General features: G+C 40.9%; 1 protein-coding gene and 1 long non-coding RNA gene across 3 annotated transcripts in view; one reads left to right on the forward strand and one right to left on the reverse strand.

The window, feature by feature from the left end:
• LOC123767629 (uncharacterized) overlaps positions 1–24,211 on the forward strand; it is a 38,175-nt gene that overhangs the window by 1,825 nt on the left and 12,139 nt on the right. The window lies entirely within an intron of this gene.
• Positions 20–24,211, reverse strand: part of LOC123767626 (arylsulfatase H) — a 29,346-nt gene continuing 5,154 nt past the window's right edge. For both annotated transcript variants that reach the window (XM_045757444.2, XM_045757445.2), the window contains exons 3-12: positions 14,172–14,275; positions 13,585–13,710; positions 11,775–11,938; positions 10,024–10,194; positions 8,693–8,925; positions 8,393–8,568; positions 6,782–6,966; positions 5,569–5,680; positions 2,098–2,287; positions 20–890 (exon numbers count right to left, since the gene is read on the reverse strand). In XM_045757444.2, coding sequence (XP_045613400.1) covers positions 740–890; positions 2,098–2,287; positions 5,569–5,680; positions 6,782–6,966; positions 8,393–8,568; positions 8,693–8,925; positions 10,024–10,194; positions 11,775–11,938; positions 13,585–13,710; positions 14,172–14,275 — 1,612 coding nt within the window. In that variant the 3' untranslated portion in view covers positions 20–739. The remainder of the gene's footprint in view (positions 891–2,097; positions 2,288–5,568; positions 5,681–6,781; positions 6,967–8,392; positions 8,569–8,692; positions 8,926–10,023; positions 10,195–11,774; positions 11,939–13,584; positions 13,711–14,171; positions 14,276–24,211) is intronic.

Genomic DNA, 24,211 nt, shown 5'->3' on the forward strand with positions numbered 1-24,211 from the left:
GAGGGTATTACTAACTGGAGGAGTTGTAAATTATTTATTAAGATAAACAATAGATCCAAAAGATATGTGTAGATGTTAAGATGAAAACACGTATAGAGGTAAAAACATAACTATACGTGTAATTGAGTTTTAAAAACTATAATTTTTAGAATTGTTTGTAAAGTTTTTCTCCAGAACTTTACCCTTGCCGTAATTATTGGTAATAATTGTTAATATCTTAAACTAGTTTTTAATTTTCATTAAATCTGATAACCTAAGATCTTGAATTTATTTTCTAATTTATGCACAGTGAAAGTTAGAGCGAAGAGCACTGAAGATTACTTACTAATCCAAGTTAATACCAAGTTTCAGACTTGGTATTAACTTTCTGATCCTCATGCTTGCAGCTGTTACCTGTTAACATCAATTAAAATAACTGTTGAAAAGAAATGAATTCCATTCCTTGTTACAAATATATGAATGAATGGTGACAGCACTACCTCTATCTACTCTAACTCAAGCTCTAATTCTTTCTACTCATTATCCTCATATAATTCTACCCCCCTCTGTCCCTCTTACTAAGTCTACTCGTCACCCCATTTTTTATTTCTATACATTCAGTTTCATTTTTTCTCTTTCCCCATCTTTCCCTCTTCCTTTCCCCTATGCTGTCTGTCCTCCTTTCCGTTTTCTCCCGTTACAGTATTCACTTCCCCTCTTCGTTACATAATCACTGTGGCACAGAGGTAAGGGATTGTCCTTATGGTCCGCAAGTGTAGGGCCATCGGAAGGGCTGGAGCCAGGGAGACAATATAGTGTTGGCAACGCTCCTGAACTGTGAGGGAGGGTAGGGCACCCGCGACCTCCAGTTGGCCAGGTACTCCTGAAGCATCCCCGTCACCTCCATGTATCTGCAGAAGGGCTTCCGATGAATACAGAGAATAATGTATTTATAATAATGTAATGAATTTACAGGTAGTAAGCTCTACCTGTAAATGCCTTTAAATTATATTGGGCAAATAATAAATACATTGTGGGTTTTTCTGACCTTTACAATTGTATTGACACACAATTGGACTGAAAGATTCTAATTGCAAGACAATGAGATAATTCTTGTTAAAACGATGATACACAATCTTGAAGGGTATTACAAGTTTAGTAACGAATTAAAATAGAATTGGTTAGAAAGCATGCCGGTTCTTCCTGCCCTGCCTGCACCGGAATCTTTATGTTAATTAAGACGGCTCGTCCTGCCACCTGCTGGACGCCTCCTCACCTGCCATCAGACACAGGTAAGACGCTGCCTTAGTGTGTCGGCAGCAAAGAGGAATGCCTATACTGAAATTGTAGGTACTGGTCTAGAGTTTGAGCTTAGTACTCCAGTGTTCCGTTATCTTACACGTGGTGAACACGTGCTCATCCTGTCAAATATACTGTTCTTACTGCTACAGTGATCAGCTGAGTTCAGAAACTGTATGACTACAGATCCAGCACCTAGTGCGCAAGCGCTCTGGGAAAATGTCCAAAGGGTTATTTTCTACGAGGACGTGAGAACAAGTGATTAATCAACATCATTGAAATAAAATTCGTTACTGAAGTAGAGTGCATTTTCATAAATTATTGTCCTGCCTATAGTTTTGTGGTCCGTTTTCTTCAGAGTATGTAGTACTAGAGAATGTTCCAAACGCGGACAGACATAAGTCTTGTACTCACCTAATTGTACTCACCTAATTGTGCTTGCGGGGGTTGAGCTTTGGCTCTTTGGTCCCGCCTCTCAACTGTCAATCAACTGGTGTACAGATTCCTGAGCCTACTGGGCTCTATCATACCTACATTTGAAACTGTGTATGGAGTCAGCCTCCACCACATCACTTCCTAGTGCATTCCATTTATTAACTACTCTGACACTGAAAAAATTCTTTCTAACGTCTCTGTGGCTCATCTGGGTACTAAGTTTCCACCTGTGTCCCCTTGTTCGTGTATGTGTGTACTACACTTGTATGTGTGTAGTTATATTTTTGTGCTAAGTTTCGAAATCATCTTACTTAAGCTAAAGCGGTTTATAAGTTCTGATCCCCATTATTGTAAGAGGTAATACGACCAGCACTTTAGACTTACTCAGTGGTGTTGGTGGGTATGGGATGGTCCTCGTACGGGTCCTTCTGGAGATCAAACAAAAGGGGTTGGTGGCCATAGTGTTGAACGGTGTCACCATAACACTTGCAATAGGTTCCTTCTCCCCAGCCACACTGTGTGCTTCCTTCATGCCACTTGTGACCTGCTATATGCATCTTGTACACTTTCTTGTCTACAAAAGGAATATATAAGGAAATATGTAAGTATATGCGTGGAGATGAAGTTGGAATATAAGAATGAAGAACGTTTAACACACTTAACGTTTGTGTGTGTGTGTGTGTGTGTGTGTGTGTGTGTGTGTGTGTGTGTGTGTGTGTGTGTGTGTGTGTGTGTGTGTGTGTGTGTGTGTGTGTGTGTGTGTGTGTATTCACCTAGTTATGTTTGCGGGGGTTGAGCTTTGCTCTTTCGGCCCGCCTCTCAACTGCCAATCAACTGTTTACTAACTACTATTTTTTTCCCCACACCACACATACACACACACACCCCAGGAAGCAGCCCGTGACAGCTGACTAACTCCCAGGTACCTATTTACTTCTAGGTAACAGGGGCATTCAAGGTGAAAGAAACTTTACCCATTTGTTTCTGCCTGGTGCGGGAATCGAACCCGCGCCACAGAATTATGAGTCCTGCGCGCTATCCACAAGAGGCTACCAGGCCCCCGATTGTGTGTGTGTGTATGTGTAATTACCTAAGTGTAATTACCTAAGTGTAGTTACAGGATGAGAGCTACGCTCGTGGTGTCCCGTCTTCCCAACACTCTTTGTCATATAACGCTTTGAAACTACTGACGGTCTTGGCCTCCACCACCTTCTCACTTAACTTGTTCCAACCGTCTACCACTCTATTTGCGAAGGTGAATTTTCTTATATTTCTTCGGCATCTGTGTTTAGCTAGTTTAAATCTATGACCTCTTGTTCTTGAAATTCCAGGTCTCAGGAAGTCTTCCCTGTCGATTTTATCAATTCCTGTTACTATTTTGTATGTAGTGATCATATCACCTCTTTTTCTTCTGTCTTCTAGTTTTGGCATATTTAATGCTTCTAACCTCTCCTCGTAGCTCTTGCCCTTCAGTTCTGGGAGCCACTTAGTAGCATGTCTTTGCACCTTTTCCAGTTTGTTGATGTGCTTCTTAAGATATGGGCACCACACAACAGCTGCATATTCTAGCTTTGGCCTAACAAAAGTCATGAACAATTTCTTTAGTATATCGCCATCCATGTATTTAAATGCAATTCTGAAGTTAGAAAGCATAGCATAGGCTCCTTGCACAATATTCTTTATGTGGTCCTCAGGTGATAGTTTTCTATCTAGAACCACTCCTAGATCTCTTTCTTTATCAGAATTCTTTAAAGATTTCTCACATAATATATAGGTTGTGTGGGGTCTATGTTCTCCTATTCCACATTCCATAACATGACATTTATTAACATTAAATTCCATTTGCCAAGTGGTGCTCCATATACTTATTTTGTCCAGGTCTTCTTGAAGGGCATGACAGTCATCTAAATTTCTTATCCTTCCTATTATCTTAGCATCATCAGCAAACATGTTCATATAATTCTGTATACCAACTGGTAGATCATTTATGTACACAATAAACATCACTGGTGCAAGAACTGAACCCTGTGGTACTCCACTTGTGACATTTCTCCATTCCGATACATTGCCTCTGATTACTGCCCTCATTTTTCTATCAGTCAGAAAATTTTTCATCCATGATAGAAGCTTACCTGTCACCCCTCCAATATTTTCCAGTTTCCAGAACAACCTCTTATGTGGAACTCTGTCGAAAGCCTTTTTTAGGTCCAGATAGATGCAGTCAACCCAACCATCTCTTTCCTGTAATATCTCTGTGGCTCGATCATAGAAACTGAGTAAATTCGATACACAGGATCTTCTAGATCGAAAACCATACTGTCTGTCTGATATTATATCATTTCTCTCTAGGTGTTCTACCCATTTAGTTTTGATTAGTTTTTCCAATACTTTCACTATTACACTTGTCAATGATACAGGTCTATAATTGAGGGGGTCTTCCCTGCTGCCACTTTTGTAGATTGGAACTATGTTAGCCTGTTTCCACCCGTCTGCTACGATTCCTGTACACAGGGATGCCTGAAAGATCAGGTGAAGTGGAATGCTGAGCTCAGATGCACATTCTCTCAGAACCCATGGTGAAACGCCATCTGGTGTGTGTGTGTGTGTGTGTGTGTGTGTGTGTGTGTGTGTGTGTGTGTGTGTGTGTGTGTGTGTGTGTGTGTGTGTGTGTGTGTGTGTGTGTGTGTGTGTGTGCGCTTTAATTTCGTCCTCGTGTGATCGTCAGCAAATGTAAGAGATAATGGGTAGCCTGTCGTAAAATATAATTAAACGATACAAAATACAATTAATTAGGCTTTAATAATTAATGTATTATAATTAGATTATGATGTAATGTAAAATACACTATGATACCTAACTCAAGTATAACTGAAGGTGTGTGTTTTATGAGAAAACAAATAACAAATGAACGTAGTTTGTTGACACGAGTGACAAATGAGCAACGATTCGATCGGCTGCTATGAAATATATTTGTCGAATATAATAAAAACATTGAATGTATCAGTACTCAAAATGTATAGTTTGGTCGATGTCGAAATTACTATTAATTCCTAAAAAAAATTGGTTATTCTAGTACATCGCAATTTTACATTGAATTTGATCTTTAAAAAGTGGATAATTTCACTTCTTCTTGTTACCTTATATAAGTTTGAGGTAATTCAACTAATAATTAATTATTTATCTAATAATTTAACTCGACGGCGGACTTTAGAAAATATTGAACGTGTACAAAATTTAACGAAATTAATTAGGAAATTAGTAGTTAGGCTACTTGGTTTGTAACATTGCCATAAATGTAATTGGCATGTATTTTCCAGCACGGCCACCAGAGGTGATACAGCATCCCTTTACTTCAACGTTGTTGGCAAATATAACTCAGTTTACATTTGATGACACGGTAAAACCCATCAATCGTGCCCAATAATCTCACAGTTCGCCCACCACAAGGTACCCACTTGCTAAACTATCTTATCCACTCCTATAACCTCGTTAAAAATTACCTAAAGTCCGCCTAAGTTCATTGAAAATTTCTGTATCCCCCAACCTCAGATCTGTTCGCCTCCCTCTTTGCTAAGAATCTGCCAATACCACTATTAAATCTGGGGGGGTGGGGGTAGAAATAGCCTAAGCTACTCTATCCCTTTGAGATGTATTTCTTTTTTTGTCTCAATAAACATGAACTTGACCTATTAAATAATCCTACATCACGTTTACTATCATCCTAGACTCCAACCACATTTTGCTACAACTCTATTAATAAAATTTCTCTTCCATTCCCTAGGCCCGATGGTAGATTTTGTTCAACAACTTAGATGGTGTCGCTTATATGGTGTAGCTGTGGATATATTACACTACCTTGAGCAAGTCTGAGGGCATGAAGGGAGTGCAGACAGTGGTGGAGAAGGACCCGAGGGGGAGGTGGAGTCCCGGTCTTCAGTAGGCTGGCCACACTCACTCCGTCCACCTCCTGTATATACCAGTCCCAATTTTGTTTATAGTAGTAGTTTATTCACGTTTGATTACAATTATAAAGTTGTCCGATTACTTTTCAAAGTGATTTTAAATATAACAAAGTAACTAATTATGTTAAAAGTATTTAAAATACCTTTAGGATCATACTAAAAGCTTATCAATAATTTACTTGTTTCATACACTATCTTACATTAATTTTTGTTCAATAACAAATGTATATTCAAAGTTGCATCTATAAATGGTAAAGTATAAATATGAAACATATTTATTGGAACTGTTCTAGTTCATGGAACATGGAAAAATAATTGTAGTTAATATTCTTCAAAACATAAAGCATTATATACCAGTCAAATTAGTTTTTAAAGCAGAAATGAATTACAAATATTACTAAGCTGGAATTGTTATTATGAAGACTGAGCAATATATGAAGATAGATGCAAATTATGAAGATCAACCAAAATAATTCAATAGAGGAAGGCAGGCCCATTGCAATGTGCATATTCAGTTACATGAGTATATTTAATCCTCGAAATGCATGTATCGTAGGTAGTGGGTTGCATTGGTCCTGGATTTACTCGCTATAGACGATGGAACCGCCGGTATTGGACTCTAGGAAGATACCAGTGTTTCTATTCCACATCTATTTAAGGTAGGATTAGAACACTTGGTTCTGGACCCAGTGTGTCCTCGATCCTAAGGTCCTGTTCAAGTTCAAGTTCGAGTATGTTTATTGAGATAAGAAAGAAATACATCTCAAAGGGATAGAGTAGCTTAGGCTATTTCTACCCCCCTCTACTTCAAGTCCCTCAAGGGGCGCACAAATTCAGTGAGTACAAATAGACAAATAACATGGTGCTTCTGGTCATTCCAATATTGCCTTTCATACATTGTTGCTTACACTGTTTATATTTTGTGATAAATACAAACGATATTTGTTGCGTGACAAATATACACGATATTTCCTGTATTTTTGCTAAAGGTATTGTACTGATATGCGAGATAAATCCTTCATGTGAGTTCTTGTGAGGATAGTGGAAATTCCTTAGATTCTAAACTGTTGTGGAATAAGTAACAGTGTCTATGGTCTTAGACTTACCCTGTAGGGCAAGTTAGGGAGCAGCTGATGAAGAGGCGGGAGGCCGGCCAGGTGTAGGAGCGTGGGCATCATGTCGAGCAAGGAAGTGGGGTGGTCGACGGTGACCCCGGCAGGCAGGTGACCTGACCATCGGTAGATCCCTGGTACACGGATCCCGCCCTCAGCTCCACCCATAGCCTTACCCCCTGTGGGAGAAAAGTTATTCTGTTCTGTAACTGGCATACCTTTCAAACCATACAGTACTGTAGTTGTACATGTACTAATTCTATGTCTCAATTAAGAAAGTAATTCACGGTAGAAGAACGAACATTACCTCAATAAACTTATTTCAATTTCAAGAACGAACACTGATTAATGGTATTTATTCAATTTAATTAAGGGTCTCAATTACAGCCTTATACAATAGATCGTTCAGTTCGCTATTCCTGGTGCTAGCTTGTCGGGATATGAACATTTTGTGAACTCTTGTGACTGTTACGAACAAGGGGCCAGATTCACAAAAGCACTTACGCAAGCACTTACGAACCTGTACATTTTTTCACAATCTTTGGCGGCTCTGTTTCCAATTATTAAACAGTTAATGAGCTCCGAAGCACCAGGAGGCTGTTTATAACAATAACAACAGTTGAATGGGAAGTTTTCATCCTCGTAAACAATTTAATAAATGTAACCAAAGCCGTCAAAGATTGAGTTAAGATGTACACGTTCGTAAGTGCTTGCGTAAGTGCTTTCGTGAATCTGGCCCCAAGGTCATCTATTTAGGAGAAACAAGAGTTTATAAAAATAAGTACAGAGTTGTCCGTTGAGTTTGTTACCGGGATACGGTGTGCCAGCGGTACGACCAGGCAGTAATATGTAAGCAACTGGCTGTATTTAAGAATTTGATCTTAATGGTTGACTAAGTAGTAAACAGCCAGTAAGATCGTTATTTTACAGATTGTTTTGTTAAGTATTTGGATAGAACATATTCGAGAATGTGGACAGTTTGAGTACTAGTTTTTAACAGCACGCCGCCTGCAGAAGCAAGCACATTCAATTTTGCCGGCATTATTTTCCCTTAAGATAAGTCCCGTTCTTTTTTTTTATCTGCCACCGTGTTCTTATTTATGCTTTACCACTTATAAATGCAGCTTACAGTTCACTCGCAGTGTTTATTCAGGAAGAGTGACTTGTAAGAAGATTGTGTACATGTGCTTAATGTATTCGGTTATTGATTTCTTTCACCAGATTGTTAATTCTTGCCTTGTATATTGTGGGTGTAAATGCTTGCTTTTGTCAAACGGAGTATGGGATCTTAGAGTAAATGTCAATAGGCGAGATCGTTTATGATTGTGGGAGTGGGGTTTTAATAAATAGATTGTTATCAATAAGTATTTCTATCCAGTGGGCTTGATGAGGTTGTAGTCATTCTTTAGACACTAAACTTTGAGAGTTTGTTCCCTGGGGGGCCGGGCCCTAGCATTCTTACCAAGTTAGGCTGTTGCTCCAGTTTGTGTTACACTGGAAACCTTTCCCTCAATTAATTTGGTAATATGAGGTGATTCTGAGTGGTGATAGTTTTATATAAATACCCCATATACTTCCCATTAGCCACCCATAACAGAGACTCACCCTTAAAGCGTCCATTATATCCTCCTGTACGCTGGCCGTCCGGGGCTATGGCCTCCAGGTGGGCGCCATGGTCAGACACGAAGTAAACAATGGTGTTGTTGTCAAGGTTGTGGCGCGTGAGGGCATCCAGGATCTTCCCCACGCCAGCATCCATCTCCTCCACGTTATCCCCGTACCTGCGCATAAATCATCCCCTTTATTTTAATAGGAGACCTATTATTTGCCCATATACACACAATCACCTTGAAGATTTAGCGCCACTGATGACACAATTGGAACTCAATCCTCGTCTTTGCTTACCTGCCATGCCTGCTGCGTCCAGCCATGCTTGGTAGTGTGAACATGGGTGTATGGACGTGGGCGAAGGCGTGGTACAGGAAGAAGGGGCGACTGTCACTGGCGTGGTTAGAGATGAACTCAAGAGACTGGTCAACGAGTCGCTGAGAGAAACCTTCCAGCACCAGTGGCTGCTCCACCACCACCTCGTCCTGCATCACTATACAGTTCAGGTGTTGTATCATCCACGGCGAGACCTGAAGAACCCACCACCACACAAGACAATGTATTATGTATTGTGGATAATGCTCATTACTAACGAATAGACAATGCTAATATGGAAAATGCTGAATAATGTTTTGTACTTTGTAATAAAGAAGTACTCTCACATATGAATTAATATTACTATATATTTTAATTTAATTTATAGCTGGCATAGGTTAGGTGTTTTGATTCTGCAGAAAATTATTTGTATTTACAGCACGTGGGTATTTAGACACACATTTAGAGGTGTGCTTTATATGTAGGAAGTATTGATTAGGAGAAATGATCAAACGTGAAGCATTTGGCTGCTGAATTAATGATCATTTAGCCATTGTTTATGAGGCTGGGCTAAAATATGAGTATTCCTTATTTGATGATATTCATAGTTTATGATTTGCATAACTAGGTTTTGTTTGAAGCTGTAACTTGAAACATCCTTCATTTACTGTTATTCCTTGTTTATGTTACATCTGATCTTTTAAAGCAGTGCCCTGGATCACTATCCTCTAAACTGTTCAGTATTTTAAACGTTCTCTATAGTACTGGAAATATCCCAGAGCTAAAGTAAACTCTCAATGTATATACACCGAGAAGCGGGGTACCCTCTCAGTGAATATTTATTTTCCGGAAACGCTATGCGTGTTAGTGGCTTTGCAAGAATGTAAAAATACCAATCTTATGTAATCTCACATAACCATTGTACCTTCTTGTAAATAAATATTATTATTATTTTCTCTGTGAGTTATGACATATATCGTCTTTATTATTCCATCAGCTATAGAGACCTTACTGGCTACCACTGCTAAGTGTTAAGACGGTGTATTGTGTACAAAGTCTTAGTATTTAGTGGGCATCCATCAGTCTCAGGAGACTATGGAGTTGCGCTCTGGTGTCGGCCTGGTCTGGAGTGGCCTCGCCAGGGCGCAAAGCCTGGGTAGGTTGATTCGAGGAAGAAGCTGTTACCCAGGCAGCAGGTCCCCCCTCTCCACGGCGCTGAAAGTCTCCAATGGAAAGGCATACGCCAATACGATGCTTAAAGCCACCACTACGTCCACCCCCACCTATGTGTACTCCAAAAATTAAAACCTTACACTCCACCACGCTTTGGTGTGGAAGCGGTAGTGTGTCAGAAGGAACCAGAGGACAGCGGCCACCAGCACGACCACCACCAGGGCAATAACGGTGATGAGGCGTCGACACTTGCACCGCCACCAACATACAAGGATCACCAACACGCTTGCCAGACAGCCTCCAGCTATGCCCTGAAATACAGAATTAATGTTAACTTCCAGTAAAGACGTGAAGATAACCAAATACAATTTAAATAGTGGACAAATTCACACATTAATCATTAACCAAAATGCACATGTAAATTTATTTTCATACGGAGTGGATACAAATATAAGTTAAACTTTATTGAAAATTTTCAGTGTCATCTTTTTTTTACATTCTTCTACAGCAGCTTTGAACTTTGTCCAGCTAATAAATTATACCTTTGATTAAAATAACATCATATGAAAAACAATCTAAACTTAAATGATAAGACTTTCAATTTTCTCAAAGAGGACTGGCTGCATCCTAGCATACCATTCTTGTCTCTGATACACATTCAGAGACACGAATGTTCACTGTAACCTTGAAACTATTACATATACTCTTGGCAGGCTGTCCCATTATAATAATAAAGTTGAAGTACAACCTGTTGACAGTTGATCAGACAGCCCGTCCTCGTAGGGTTTCCCAACGTCAAGAAAAAGGTCAAGTGTCCTCTCCTAACCTACCAGAGGACTCAAAACAGAAAACTGGATAGTACGTCATTTTCGCGAGCCGCTTCCATTTTCTTGTACGACAATTTTTGGCCTTGTGTAACGCATACGAGCGAAAAGCGACGTTCTTTATAGGAGTACATGTTGTATGAGTACATGTTGTATGAGTACATGTTGTATGAGTACAGGTTGTATGAGTACATGTTGTATGAGTACAGGTTGTATGAGTACATGTTGTATGAGTACATGTTGTATGAGTACATGTTGTATGAGTACATGTTGTATGAGTACATGTTGTATGAGTACATGTTGTATGAGTACATGTTGTATGAGTACATGTTGTATGAGTACATGTTGTATGAGTACAGGTTGTATGAGTACATGTTGTATGAGTACATGTTGTATGAGTACATGTTGTATGAGTACATGTTGTATGAGTACATGTTGTATGAGTACATGTTGTATGAGTACATGTTGTATGAGTACATGTTGTATGAGTACAGGTTGTATGAGTACAGGTTGTAGGAGGATAGGTTGTAGGAGGATAGGTTGCAGGAGTTCAGGTTATAGGAGTTCAGGTAGTAGGAGGACAGGTTGTAGGAGGATAGGTTGTAGGAGGACAGGTTGTAGGAGGATAGGTTGTAGGAGGATAGGTTGTAGGAGGATAGGTTGTAGGAGGACAGGTTGTAGGAGGACAGGTTGTAGGAGGACAGGTTGGATCAAGCCGTCAGTGCTCATGTGGCCTATGATTATATTTATAAGACAAAGGTTAAGCGCTAATACTTTGAGTAACATTGGGTTTCCTTCCAGATCGGAATGTGTCTTGAACATCCACATAATTATAATAGTAATATAAATGTAATAATTAACATATCATATACACCTAAAGTCTAAATAACTTATTATTAAATAACAAAATGGCACATTATAGACGAAAAGCCTATCTACTAAAAGGAATGTTAGTCGATGTCATTTCTCGATTAAATAATTGTTGTATTAATAATTTGCAAATTTACATCTGGTTCTTATGTAACACAATTATTTGCATCTCTTAGTATAAAATTATTGACCCTCACCTGATAGAAAGGATCGCTTAGAGGAAAAATCCAGAAGGAGTTAGGGCCGGTAATGGTGCTATACAGCGTCATGGGCAGACCGTAGAAATACTGGAAGCCGTGACGTTTGGGTCCCAGACACCCTCGCCCGAACACTCCACACATCTGACCCAAATGCCACTTACCTGAAAATTGTCAATGCAGTTTTGTTAATAACCTTCCCTCGCCAACTTGCTGGCAATGTAAATGCCAGCAAGTTGTCAAGCTCGGCTAATTTTATCAATTTTTTGTTTAACTTTACCATATACTAACTTTTATCCAGATTCAAGACAAAAATAACTGGTTTTATCTTGATTTAAGATTAAAAAAACTAGTTTTGTCCAGATTCGTGATGAAAACTAAAAAAAATCAGATTGAAAATAAACAAAAACTGGTTTGAGCCGGATATATGCTTGGACAATAGGCTTACAGGTTCCGGAAGATGAGAGGAAATGTCAGCACTGTGGAGAAATGCCCGACAGACCACTGGAACATTATCTAACACAGTGCACAGTTACAAATCCATTAAGATTTCAACTTAGATTCAACAGAGCAGAAGTTGTTAAACACATATGGCAAAATTTTACTGAAGCGACCATACGAGTCATAAATACTCATACTCCGCAAAAGTAAAACAGAAACAAGCAACACTTAGTGGGCCAGCCAGAGGCTTAGGGCCCGCGCAGGAATATCCCTGCAAAAAAAAATTTAAAAAAAGCATGACTAAGCATATCATCTCAGCTGCTTTATATATGTCTCTCTAATAATGTCATGAACACACTCCGGTGTTAAAACCTAGAATATTTATATAATGGCTTATGTTTGATCTCTATTTGATAATGCCTTGAACTGTCATATAAATTGGTTGGGGGCCCCGCGCCAATGGCCTGCTGTAGCCTGGTGAGGGGGGAGCACCCCCCCCCCCCGGGAATACAATGTTAAACTCATACAATGTTACTGTATTACATGGTTATTTTACCTAAGGTAGCACTTTCATGAGTGTAAATCCCCATTGTTAGACTTACTCTCTGTAAGTTACACATTATTAAATTAACCCTTGTTACACTTACCAAGTTTAATATACAAGGTTAATCTCACGATGTTAAATTTCAAGTCATTTTAATTCAGTAAGTACACTACATTGTTAACTTTAAACGTTAATAATATCAGGTTATTTTAACCAGGGAAAAACTTTTACCTGTGTTTATTACCGTAATTATTACCTTCAAATTTATATAATTTATAACTAAAGTAATTAATAATTACATTGATTAATAAACTGTTATCGTTTAGCGTGTTTAAATCACCAAGACGAAACAAATAATTGTTGTATATTATTGTATTAAAGTTTTAGAAGTTTTAATTCATGTCACTCGAAAATAAATTGTCTCTTACGAGCATGTTATTGAGTTCCGTTCACCAGTTTGATATTTGCGTGTGATTTGCTTGTAGTCGTGTCAAGGATTGGTTGACTGATTGATGAAGATTAAGCCACCCAAAAGGTGGCACGGGCATGAATAGCCGGTAAGTGGTGGCCCTTTGGAGCCATTACTAGTATCAATAGCTGATACTGGAGATCTGTGGAGGTGCGACTGCACCCTACGGAGAGGTCGTGACCTCTGCATGTCAAGGGAAGCTTTCCCACCGCATAAGTTAGATATGAAAAACATTTACAATGGGCCAACCACAGGCTTAGGAGCCCCTAAAAAAACGGTGTTTTAATTGGAGACAGTGACACGGTCTTCACTAAACGACCCACTGTACTAAAGTGGAGTATATAAGAGGTACTTACCAATGGCGGCAGTGGTGTAGTTAGCGGCAGAGAGTGCCGTGGCAAGTGTCACTTCCTCCAGGGGTAAGCCTATCTTACTTGCCAGGTTATATATCACTCGTCCTGTGCCAGTTTCGCCAACTAAGCCTAAATAACGAACAGTAATTTGATTAGGAAATGTACGAATATATTATATTTTATAGCGAGAGTTTGCTACACATGAGAATGCTTTTCGCTATTATAATTAAACATAATATTAATGGTGATATACTAAAATAATTTTAAACTTTGAAATTTTCTTCCCTATGCTTTGAAATCCTGAGTATCTACAAATTCTGATTCTTGAAATACTACCATTAGATTTTGTAATTTGTGTCTTCGGTCCGCAAAACTGAAATAAAACATCGAAACACTTCAGTGTTTCCTTAAACCTTATAACTTTTTTTCATTGAGCAGCAAATTAGTAGCACACTGAGGTATGATATCCGTTAACTATAGAGGGACTTCGATAACACTAATTAGAGCATACGTGATCCTGACAATTCAGAGCATCATTATTAAAACTTTAAAATAGGGAACGTTATTATTACGACAATTATTATTATTACCGAAGCGATTAGGATAGCGAGCGGTGAGAAGCGCGGCGCGGCTGGGTGTACAGAAAGAGGCAGCTGCCAGGTGGTGCGTCAGACGGACTCCATCCTGCGCCAACCTGCGTGAATATCCAATATTATCACCAAACTCGTGTTTAGGAAGCAATTACAGATTTGGGAAGCAGACAATATCCTAAATATTACCAGTAATATTTATAGTGTAATTTATGCGGAAAATTCACATTTGAAAAATTTAAGAATGCTGAACACGTTTCAGCTCAAATCGCCTTTTAAATTTTTAAATTTTGCCCCGAGGAGCGAGTTTATTGGGCAGCGCCACTCATCCTGTGAGTGGACATACCGCCATAGCAGCATGTACAACACTCCCCAATAGGAAGAAAACCCGCTGGGTTGTTCATCCTGTCACTTGTACCCAGACACAGCTGGGACTTGCTTAACTGTCTCAAGTGAACAGCTCCTCAAACAAGAAGATTAACATCTATCAACCTTTAAAAGCTTACGATATCTTGCGGGTGCAAAATGGTGAAATCTTTTAAGAACAGTATCAACATTTGACAAATAGTGTTTTCCTAACTCAAACAATGTGAGGTTTATTTTCTACACTTATTTCTGATTTCTCTCAGGTGTTCACATTCATGTAGATAGTGGTCAAGGCGGTGTCCATCACTCTCACCACAGATTCTGCAACTTCGCTGATCAACTGTTGTTTCCATTCCATATCTCCATGGATATTTGTATCCAAGACGGATTCTCGCTATTACTGATTCTCTCCCTCGTCCTCCTCCTCTTCGGCCATAACGATTGGGATTGCCAGCTGCAACCATGTTGTGATTCACTGGTTTGTGCTTCTATCCTCCTTTCCTCAGTTGTTCACGGTGATATTGCCTGACAATACCTCTAATTTGTAGTAGAGTCTTGGGTATGAAGTATTCAATATGGTCTCCTTCAGCGCCTTCAGCAGCCAGCACATCTGCTCGCTCATTCCCACATATTCCAACATGGGAGGGGATCCACAGAACCGTAGTTCTCGATTATAATTTTAGTTTGTCTTGTCTGTGGGTTTGCTTCCAACAATTTAACATCCTTACCTTGATACTCAAGACTGGTCTCTGTGAAGCACTTCAGGGCACTGTAACCCTGCACCCGTGCACTAACATTGCCACCTACACACCTGTCTCTATGCGATACACTGCTCTGTGGGCGCGGGCGGCCTCAATAATCCATCTGTACTTATCTGCTGCTGGAAATCCCATTGCAGGAAAGATTAGGGTGTGCCACTCACTGTCTTTGTCTTGTTGTTGCTGCTCACCCTGTCACTTGTCCCGCCTCACGCTTCCTCTGTGTTGGACTATTTGGAAGTCAGCTTCATCCTCATCCTTTGCTGTCCCGGGGGCCCCAGGTGGGGACCCCCCACCGGAGGGCCCCAGGTGAGGACTCCCACCGGAGGGCCCCAGGTGGGGACCCCCCACCGGAGGGCCCCAGGTGAGGACTCCCACCGGAGGGCCCCAGGTGGGGACCCCCCACCGGAGGGCCCCAGGTGAGGACTCCCACCGGAGGGCCCCAGGTGGGGACCCCCACCGGAGGTCCCCGGGTGGGGAGGGGAGCCCATGCAGGGGAGGAGGGTCGTTATGGTCTCCGGGTACACTAGCCATGATGTTGCCCAATTAATGAAAGGGAAATTACAACTCAAGTCTATAACAGAGCTGCAGCACTACTCCCGACGCAAACAATAGACCTTAACAACATACGCGAGGACTGCCACCTTTTGAAACACATAACCATTGCAGTGGTCCATAAAACAATTATGGGTTTCAAGAACAAGGCGCCGGGCAACAGCAAAATAAATAAGATGGTATTATCCAACCTACCAGTGATTGCACTCCATCAATACACATGTATCTTAAATGCAGCTCTTGCATCTGGACTATTCCCCACATACTTCAAGAATGCCACAATAAGATTAATCCCCAAGCCAGGTAAACCCCCAACCCAAACTGAAAACTACAGGCCAATTTCCCTCCTCGAAGTACCAGGTAAAATATTCGAAAAAATTATCAATCAGAGACTTGTGAAGTACATGGAAGAGGAAGGGAAGTATAACACCAGGCAGCATGGGTTTAGAAACCGCAGAGGGGCCCATACAGCTATAGCCCTGATCTACGAGCATATAGCCAACGCAGTGTCGAAAAAAGATCAGTGTAATATAGTCCTTAGGGACGTCTCGAAAGCCTTCGACAAAGTGTGGCACACAGGCCTAAAATATAAGATATCTGAACTAGGGCTTCCTGAGAGATTTACTGCTACTCTCTGCAGCTTTGTAGACAATAGAACTGCTAAGCTTAATATCGGCAGCTACTTGGGTGACGTAATAGAACTGAAAAGTGGAGTACCACAAGGAAGCTGCCTCTCCCCCACTCTATTCAACATATATACAGCTGACCTACCCCAACCCCAACATGGAGAATACATCACATACGCTGACGATGTCACCCAAATAATTTGCCAACCGGGACCATCAAAGCCGCTACTAGCCGACAAGACTAAGGCGGCAATTGAACTCATAAACAACTTTGAGAAGCAATGGAAAATTAGCACCAACAAACAAAAGTTTCAGATAATACACATTGCGAAAAGAAACCCGGACCCCATTATCCTTGATCACCATCCGATCCAATATGCGGAGGTAGGCAGAATACTGGGACTTATGATAAATAGAACAGGGATACAAATTCATGTAAGGGACCGACTAAACAAAGCCAAAGCAGCATTAGGAAAACTGAGAAGATTCCGAAGCCTCAGTACTAACATTCAGATCCACCTATATAAGGCTCTAGTTCAGCCGCATCTAGAGTATCCCCCAGTACCACTACACACCATAAAGAAAACTAACATGCAGAAACTGCAAGCAGTACAAAATAAGGCGCTAAGGAGAGCAGCAAAACACCGTCCACCATATGATCAGACAATCCAGGAGCTCCATGAACTCCTGAACATACAGCCACTAAACATCAGACTGCAGCACCAAGCCATCAGGGTGTGTAACACCATCGAAATGTTAGAGGATCCAATGTTTGAAAGATTGCTCCAAGATGAGACGCCCCGCTCCCACAGCTGGTGGCCCAAGAGCCTCGATTCTCTGGATGAAAACCCCGCCCCACAGTATATAATCCCCAGATGAGATATATATGTGTATATATGAACAGTTCATATATGTGTATATATGAACAACTCGATAAATAATAATATGTGTGTATGAACAACTCGATAAATAATAATAATAAAACAAAGAGCCTTAAACAGAACAACATGTGTGGAAGCATCGGAGTGTGTATATATGAATGCTACACAGTATTCATCTATGGACATCCATATATGGTGAAACACATGTGAAGAACCTCTCACACACTCACAGCTCCCTGACAAGAGGGAGCCAGCTTAGCTTAGCTGCCAATACCCACACATCGTGTCAGCAAGGCGGACAGCCCGCCTGCTTTCATAACTCTCACTGTATTCCCCACTTCCATACTTCCCTTCACCTATGCCTCTCCTTCCTCTTTACTCAAAAAAAAAATGTTCTCTTGTTGTCTCGACCAACGTCTCGTCGTTACACGCTCCATCTATTTGCTGCGGCTCATTTCGTGTGTGTTCTTGGGTGGCACTGCACTCTACCCTGCACACACACACATACACATATAGACACTTTCAAGGCATCATGGTCGCAGTTCTCACATGTAGTGTAGGGGCACTATACAGTATATTGGGTGTCCTGGCGGGCTCTCGTGTAAACACGACAGTCGCACACACAAACCGCGACCTTGGGTAGGGAGGGCACAAGGACTATTTTACACACGAGTGGTGCCTGGGGCAGTCAGGTAGTGACTGGTGACCCCTTCTCCACACACTGCTCGATCCCTTCAGTGATCGTGAATCTCGACACATAATTACTGCTTTGATTTCTGGCCGATCCACACACCCACGGTCTACCGCAGGTGGTAGGAGGGGCGTTGACTTGGTCGTGCCGCTGCAGCTGACCTATTTGGCGCACTAAAGACTGACACTTAGGCCTACGCCTGTGTCAAAATGCAGGACGAGTACATCTTGACCTTCTCCTCCTCCTCTGGTTGGGGAGGAGGAGTTAATATAACTGGAGTTTCCAGTTATATAACTGGAAACGCAGGTTATTTATTTATATATATAAAAGAAGGTACATTGGGTTTGTGAGAGCACATAACGATAGTGTTCTGTTAACAATGTCAGACTCATGTTGTTTACAAACTGCTACTGGTACTAGTCTCCAGACACCAAACAGAACGCCTTGAAAGAAACCAACGTCGTCTATGCCTTCACATGCCCCAGGTAGGGACAAGGCAAGACAACAACGTCTCTTTGTAGGCGATTAACAATGAACAAACAACAGGGCTCCATCAAGGAGCCCTGTTGTTTGTACAACAACCAGACCATCACCAGAGAAATCTTAACAAGCAACACAGAAATTATCGACAGATACAACGACAACAGGAGACTCGACATCAGCGAGGCCCTACACATCAAAAAGTCAAAACCATCAATCAACAGCCAATTAACACATAATTACATTCTACCCACTTCAAGACCCCGACTCAACACAGAAGCAAGATAAAACACGCAATGTACCCATTGATTCATGTCCTATCACCTCACCCCAAAAACGAATATAAGCATTAACGGAGTATGTAAAATTGTCTTTGAAAATGTAAGAAGTGTCTTGCAAACCGCTTTTAGGCGTCAGACCATTCATAGTGTAAAAATGAACTTTGGAGAGTTAATTTTTTAACTACCCTCGACAGTGAAGAAAAACATAAGAAATATTGAGAAGATTCGTGTTAGAATCATTAATCATACCCTTTCGGTCATATTCAACAACATATGTTTACAAGAAAGACTGCTATCAAAATATACTAATATATATATATATATATATATATATATATATATATATATATATATATATATATATATATATATATATATATATATATATATATATATATACACATATATATGTATATGTATATATGTATATATATACATATATATATATATTATTAAATATGACCGAAAAAGTAAGATTAATAATTCTAACGCGAATTTTCTCAATCTTTCGTACATTACGCTTCACTGTTGGAGGTAAATCAAAAATCACTTCTCCAAAATTCATTTTTATTTCTAGTCTGACGCGACACGGGCGCGTTTCGTAAAACTTATTACATTTTCAAAGACTTCACAAATACACAACTGATTAGAACTTACGTCTCTCTGATATTATATCTACATTTGAGTGAGGTGGGAAGGGTGATGTGGCATTAACACAAGACAGAACAGGAGGGGATATTAATAGGGTATTAAAAGTATCAACACAAGACAGAACAGAAACAATGGGTATTGAATAGAAGTGTTTGTAGAAAGCCTATTGGTCCATATTTCTTGATGCTTCTATATTGGAGCGGAGTCTTGAGGTGGGTAGAATATAGTTGTGCAATAATTGGCTGTTGATTGCTGGTGTTGACTTCTTGATGTGTAGTGCCTCGCAAACGTCAAGCCGCCTGCTATCGCTGTATCTATCGATGATTTCTGTGTTGTTTACTAGGATTTCTCTGGCGATGGTTTGGTTATGGGAAGAGATTATATGTTCCTTAATGGAGCCCTGTTGCTTATGCATCGTTAAACGCCTAGAAAGAGATGTTGTTGTCTTGCCTATATACTGGGTTTTTTGGAGCTTACAGTCCCCAAGTGGGCATTTGAAGGCATAGACGACGTTAGTCTCTTTTAAAGCGTTCTGTTTTGTGTCTGGAGAGTTTCTCATGAGTAGGCTGGCCGTTTTTCTTGTTTTATAGTAAATCGTCAGTTGTATCCTCTGATTTTTGTCTGTAGGGATAACGTTTCTATTAACAATATCTTTCAGGACCCTTTCCTCCGTTTTATGAGCTGTGGAAAAGAAGTTCCTGTAAAATAGTCTAATAGGGGGTATAGGTGTTGTGTTAGTTGTCTCTTCAGAGGTTGCATGGCTTTTCACTTTCCTTCTTATGATGTCTTCGATGAAACCATTGGAGAAGCCGTTATTGACTAGGACCTGCCTTACCCTACAGAGTTCTTCGTCGACTTGCTTCCATTCTGAGCTGTGGCTGAGAGCACGGTCGACGTATGCGTTAACAACACTCCTCTTGTACCTGTCGGGGCAGTCGCTGTTGGCATTTAGGCACATTCCAACAGCGACTGCCCCGACAGGTACAAGAGGAGTGTTGTTAACGCATACGTCGACCGTGCTCTCAGCCACAGCTCAGAATGGAAGCAAGTCGACGAAGAACTCTGTAGGGTAAGGCAGGTCCTAGTCAATAACGGCTTCTCCAATGGTTTCATCGAAGACATCATAAGAAGGAAAGTGAAAAGCCATGCAACCTCTGAAGAGACAACTAACACAACACCTATACCCCCTATTAGACTATTTTACAGGAACTTCTTTTCCACAGCTCATAAAACGGAGGAAAGGGTCCTGAAAGATATTGTTAATAGAAACGTTATCCCTACAGACAAAAATCAGAGGATACAACTGACGATTTACTATAAAACAAGAAAAACGGCCAGCCTACTCATGAGAAACTCTCCAGACACAAAACAGAACGCTTTAAAAGAGACTAACGTCGTCTATGCCTTCAAATGCCCACTTGGGGACTGTAAGCTCCAAAAAACCCAGTATATAGGCAAGACAACAACATCTCTTTCTAGGCGTTTAACGATGCATAAGCAACAGGGCTCCATTAAGGAACATATAATCTCTTCCCATAACCAAACCATCGCCAGAGAAATCCTAGTAAACAACACAGAAATCATCGATAGATACAGCGATAGCAGGCGGCTTGACGTTTGCGAGGCACTACACATCAAGAAGTCAACACCAGCAATCAACAGCCAATTATTGCACAACTATATTCTACCCACCTCAAGACTCCGCTCCAATATAGAAGCATCAAGAAATATGGACCAATAGGCTTTCTACAAACACTTCTATTCAATACCCATTGTTTCTGTTCTGTCTTGTGTTGATACTTTTAATACCCTATTAATATCCCCTCCTGTTCTGTCTTGTGTTAATGCCACATCACCCTTCCCACCTCACTCAAATGTAGATATAATATCAGAGAGACGTAAGTTCTAATCAGTTGTGTATTTGTGAAGTCTTTGAAAATGTAATAAGTTTTACGAAACGCGCCCGTGTCGCGTCAGACTAGAAATAAAAATGAATTTTGGAGAAGTGATTTTTGATTTACCTCCAACAGTGAAGCGTAATGTACGAAAGATTGAGAAAATTCGTGTTAGAATTATTAATCTTACTTTTTCGGTCATATTTAATAATATATGTCTACAGGAAAGACTGCTACCAAAATATACTAATATATATATATATATATATATACATATATATATATATATATATATATATATATATATATATATATATATATATATATATATATATATATATTGTGACGATAATCTCTTTCAAGAGAGATTGAGTGTGCTCTTCCCTACATAAAGTTATGTCAAATTATACAAGTACAAGATGCTACATTCAAGATACGTGACCAGTAGCACAAAATGTTTTGACCAGGAGGCAAAACATACCCAAGCACCCCCCCAACTCCACACACCCTCCACGCCGGCTCGTCGTCAACCAGCAAACTACCCATCCCAGCCTGCCTGCTCCTGATTGGTGACTCGCCGACCGCACACCTGCACCCTGCACCTCAGCGCCATCTACATGAGTCGACGTCTGAGCCTGACCAGCCATCAACTTCAGAATATTCTTTGTGCTCTTAGAGTTGACATCTCTCTCTGGCATACTAAGCTCTCTGGCTTTCGTATACTAAGGGAGGTCTCAGCTAAAGCCGATATTCTCAGCACCATTTCACCATTATAATCTTTAATCTATTGTGTTTTTGCATTTATCTCTGTCATTTTATTACACCAGTCATTTACCCGAGATTTGTCTTTTTCATTTATGTTTAAAGTAAATATATTAAAGTTTCATTGTTCATACTTTGTGTTTTACGTGTTCCTCCCTCTAACTTACCACAGACAACAGGCAAGCAGTCTATTTTTTTTTTGTAAGTGTGACCAGGCATTGACACCTGACATTAGAGGACTGCCGAACATCAATACTCCAACACTTTCCCGTCACTATATATATATATATATATATATATATATATATATATATATATATATATATATATATATATATATATATATATATATATATATATATATATATATATATAATAAAAAATTTTGTGAGGGTACCACCTCTGGTGCCAATGTGGGGACCCATAGCCTCGGAGAAGAAAATAAAAAGTATTCAGAGGAGACCTTGTGGTTTCTCACTGAACACTAATATTATCTTCTCCTACCACCCCCATTCTTTTGTATGTACACATATATATTTACTTTAATTGAACTTTGTTACAAAAAAGGAGTTACATATGGGTTACAAAGATGGTTATCATAGGTTGTCGAGTTCCTCCAGCTCCTCAGATGGCGGGCAGGAACCCTGGATGCAGTGCGCATTTCCCCTCTGTATCGCCACACTGAGGCGCTGGAAAAGAAAGCTTGCAGCTCTTGGGTCCCTTGTTGTTTCAATGAGCCTAGAACCCAGTTCCTTCAAAAAACTGGTAGCACTTTTACCCCAGGCGCCGAGTGTCTCAGAAGCAATGGGGACAAAATTGTAGTGGTGATCCAGTTCTCTATACTTACGGGATTTGGCTGCTTCCCTGTGGGTGGCAGCGCCACCTGGTTGTGCAACACTGAGGTTAATGTAGGTGTTAGCCAGGGTTGATACGCACGTGTAGTCCCATACCAACTGCTTGCCATTCTTCCAGGGGTTCACTGTGATACCATCCGGGCGACCAATAAGAGCATCAGAGTTACGGGGCGTTAGGTAACGGGGCTCTCTTTCAGCTGGGCATCCAGCTGTGGTGAGGCTCCTCTTGATGATGTCGTTAACTTCACTGTGCCTCGAGTGCCATCCCCCTGTGCTTTGGCAGAGTAGGCCATGGTGGCCGTACCTGTCAGCCACCACCTCGCCGCAAATACACCTATATCTGGTGTGGATTGGGGCAGCAAGGCGGAGGGCCACAGCAATTCGGAGGGCGTGTGGTGTGAGACGCGTGCCAGTTGCCGACATTGGGGTTGCTAACAGGAAATCCCCTGCATGTGGTGCTGCTACTGCTGTGAGGCGAGCAATGTCGTGTTGTGTTGTTGCAGCACCCAGGCACTCTGCAGCAACTTGGTTTACAATGGGGCCATCCCAGCTGGATTGCTTGTGGGCTTTTGGGGATGGTGGTTGAGGTGATTGGCCTGCACGAGAGGCCCACTCTGTGGCACAGCGTGTAAAATTGGGATCATGTACACCTGCCAGCTGATGTAAGTGGGCAGGTAGAATTTCCTTCACAAGGTCGTCGGATGCTGATAAGGAGGACAGGAAGGCTGGAACAGCGATTTGCGTTGCTGTTCGAACTCCGAGGCCCCCAAGTCTTACGGGAAGAGAGGCTTGTTTCCACTGTAGGTCATCGAGAGAGAGGTTAAGGGCTTTTTCTAGCATTGATTTCAGTAACCGGTCATACTCACTTAGTTTTTGGCTACTGTAAGATGGTGAACACCTCAGAAAGTAGGTTAACCTGGGGAGGGACAGACATCTGGTGATGGCAGGGAGGAGCTGTTCGCAAGATGCAACTGTCTGATGGCTCCCAGCTTGACTATGTAAACAGATTCAAATACCTTGGCCTTGAGGTGCCACTGTACGGTCCTGTTGTATTCAGACTCTGTCGTCAGTTTAAAGAGAGGCTCCGAGCTCTCAAGGCTGTTGCAGGTTATCACTCAGACTATGGTGCCAATGTCAGAATTGTCAAAATGATGTACTTTGCATACATCAGATCTTTAGTAGATTATGCTGCACCTCTGCTTGTTTTGATGCCTGAAAGAAAGCTTGGAGGGCTTGAAAA

The sequence above is a fragment of the Procambarus clarkii genome, chromosome 67, assembly GCF_040958095.1.
Source record: "Procambarus clarkii isolate CNS0578487 chromosome 67, FALCON_Pclarkii_2.0, whole genome shotgun sequence".
NCBI lineage: Eukaryota > Metazoa > Arthropoda > Malacostraca > Decapoda > Cambaridae > Procambarus > Procambarus clarkii.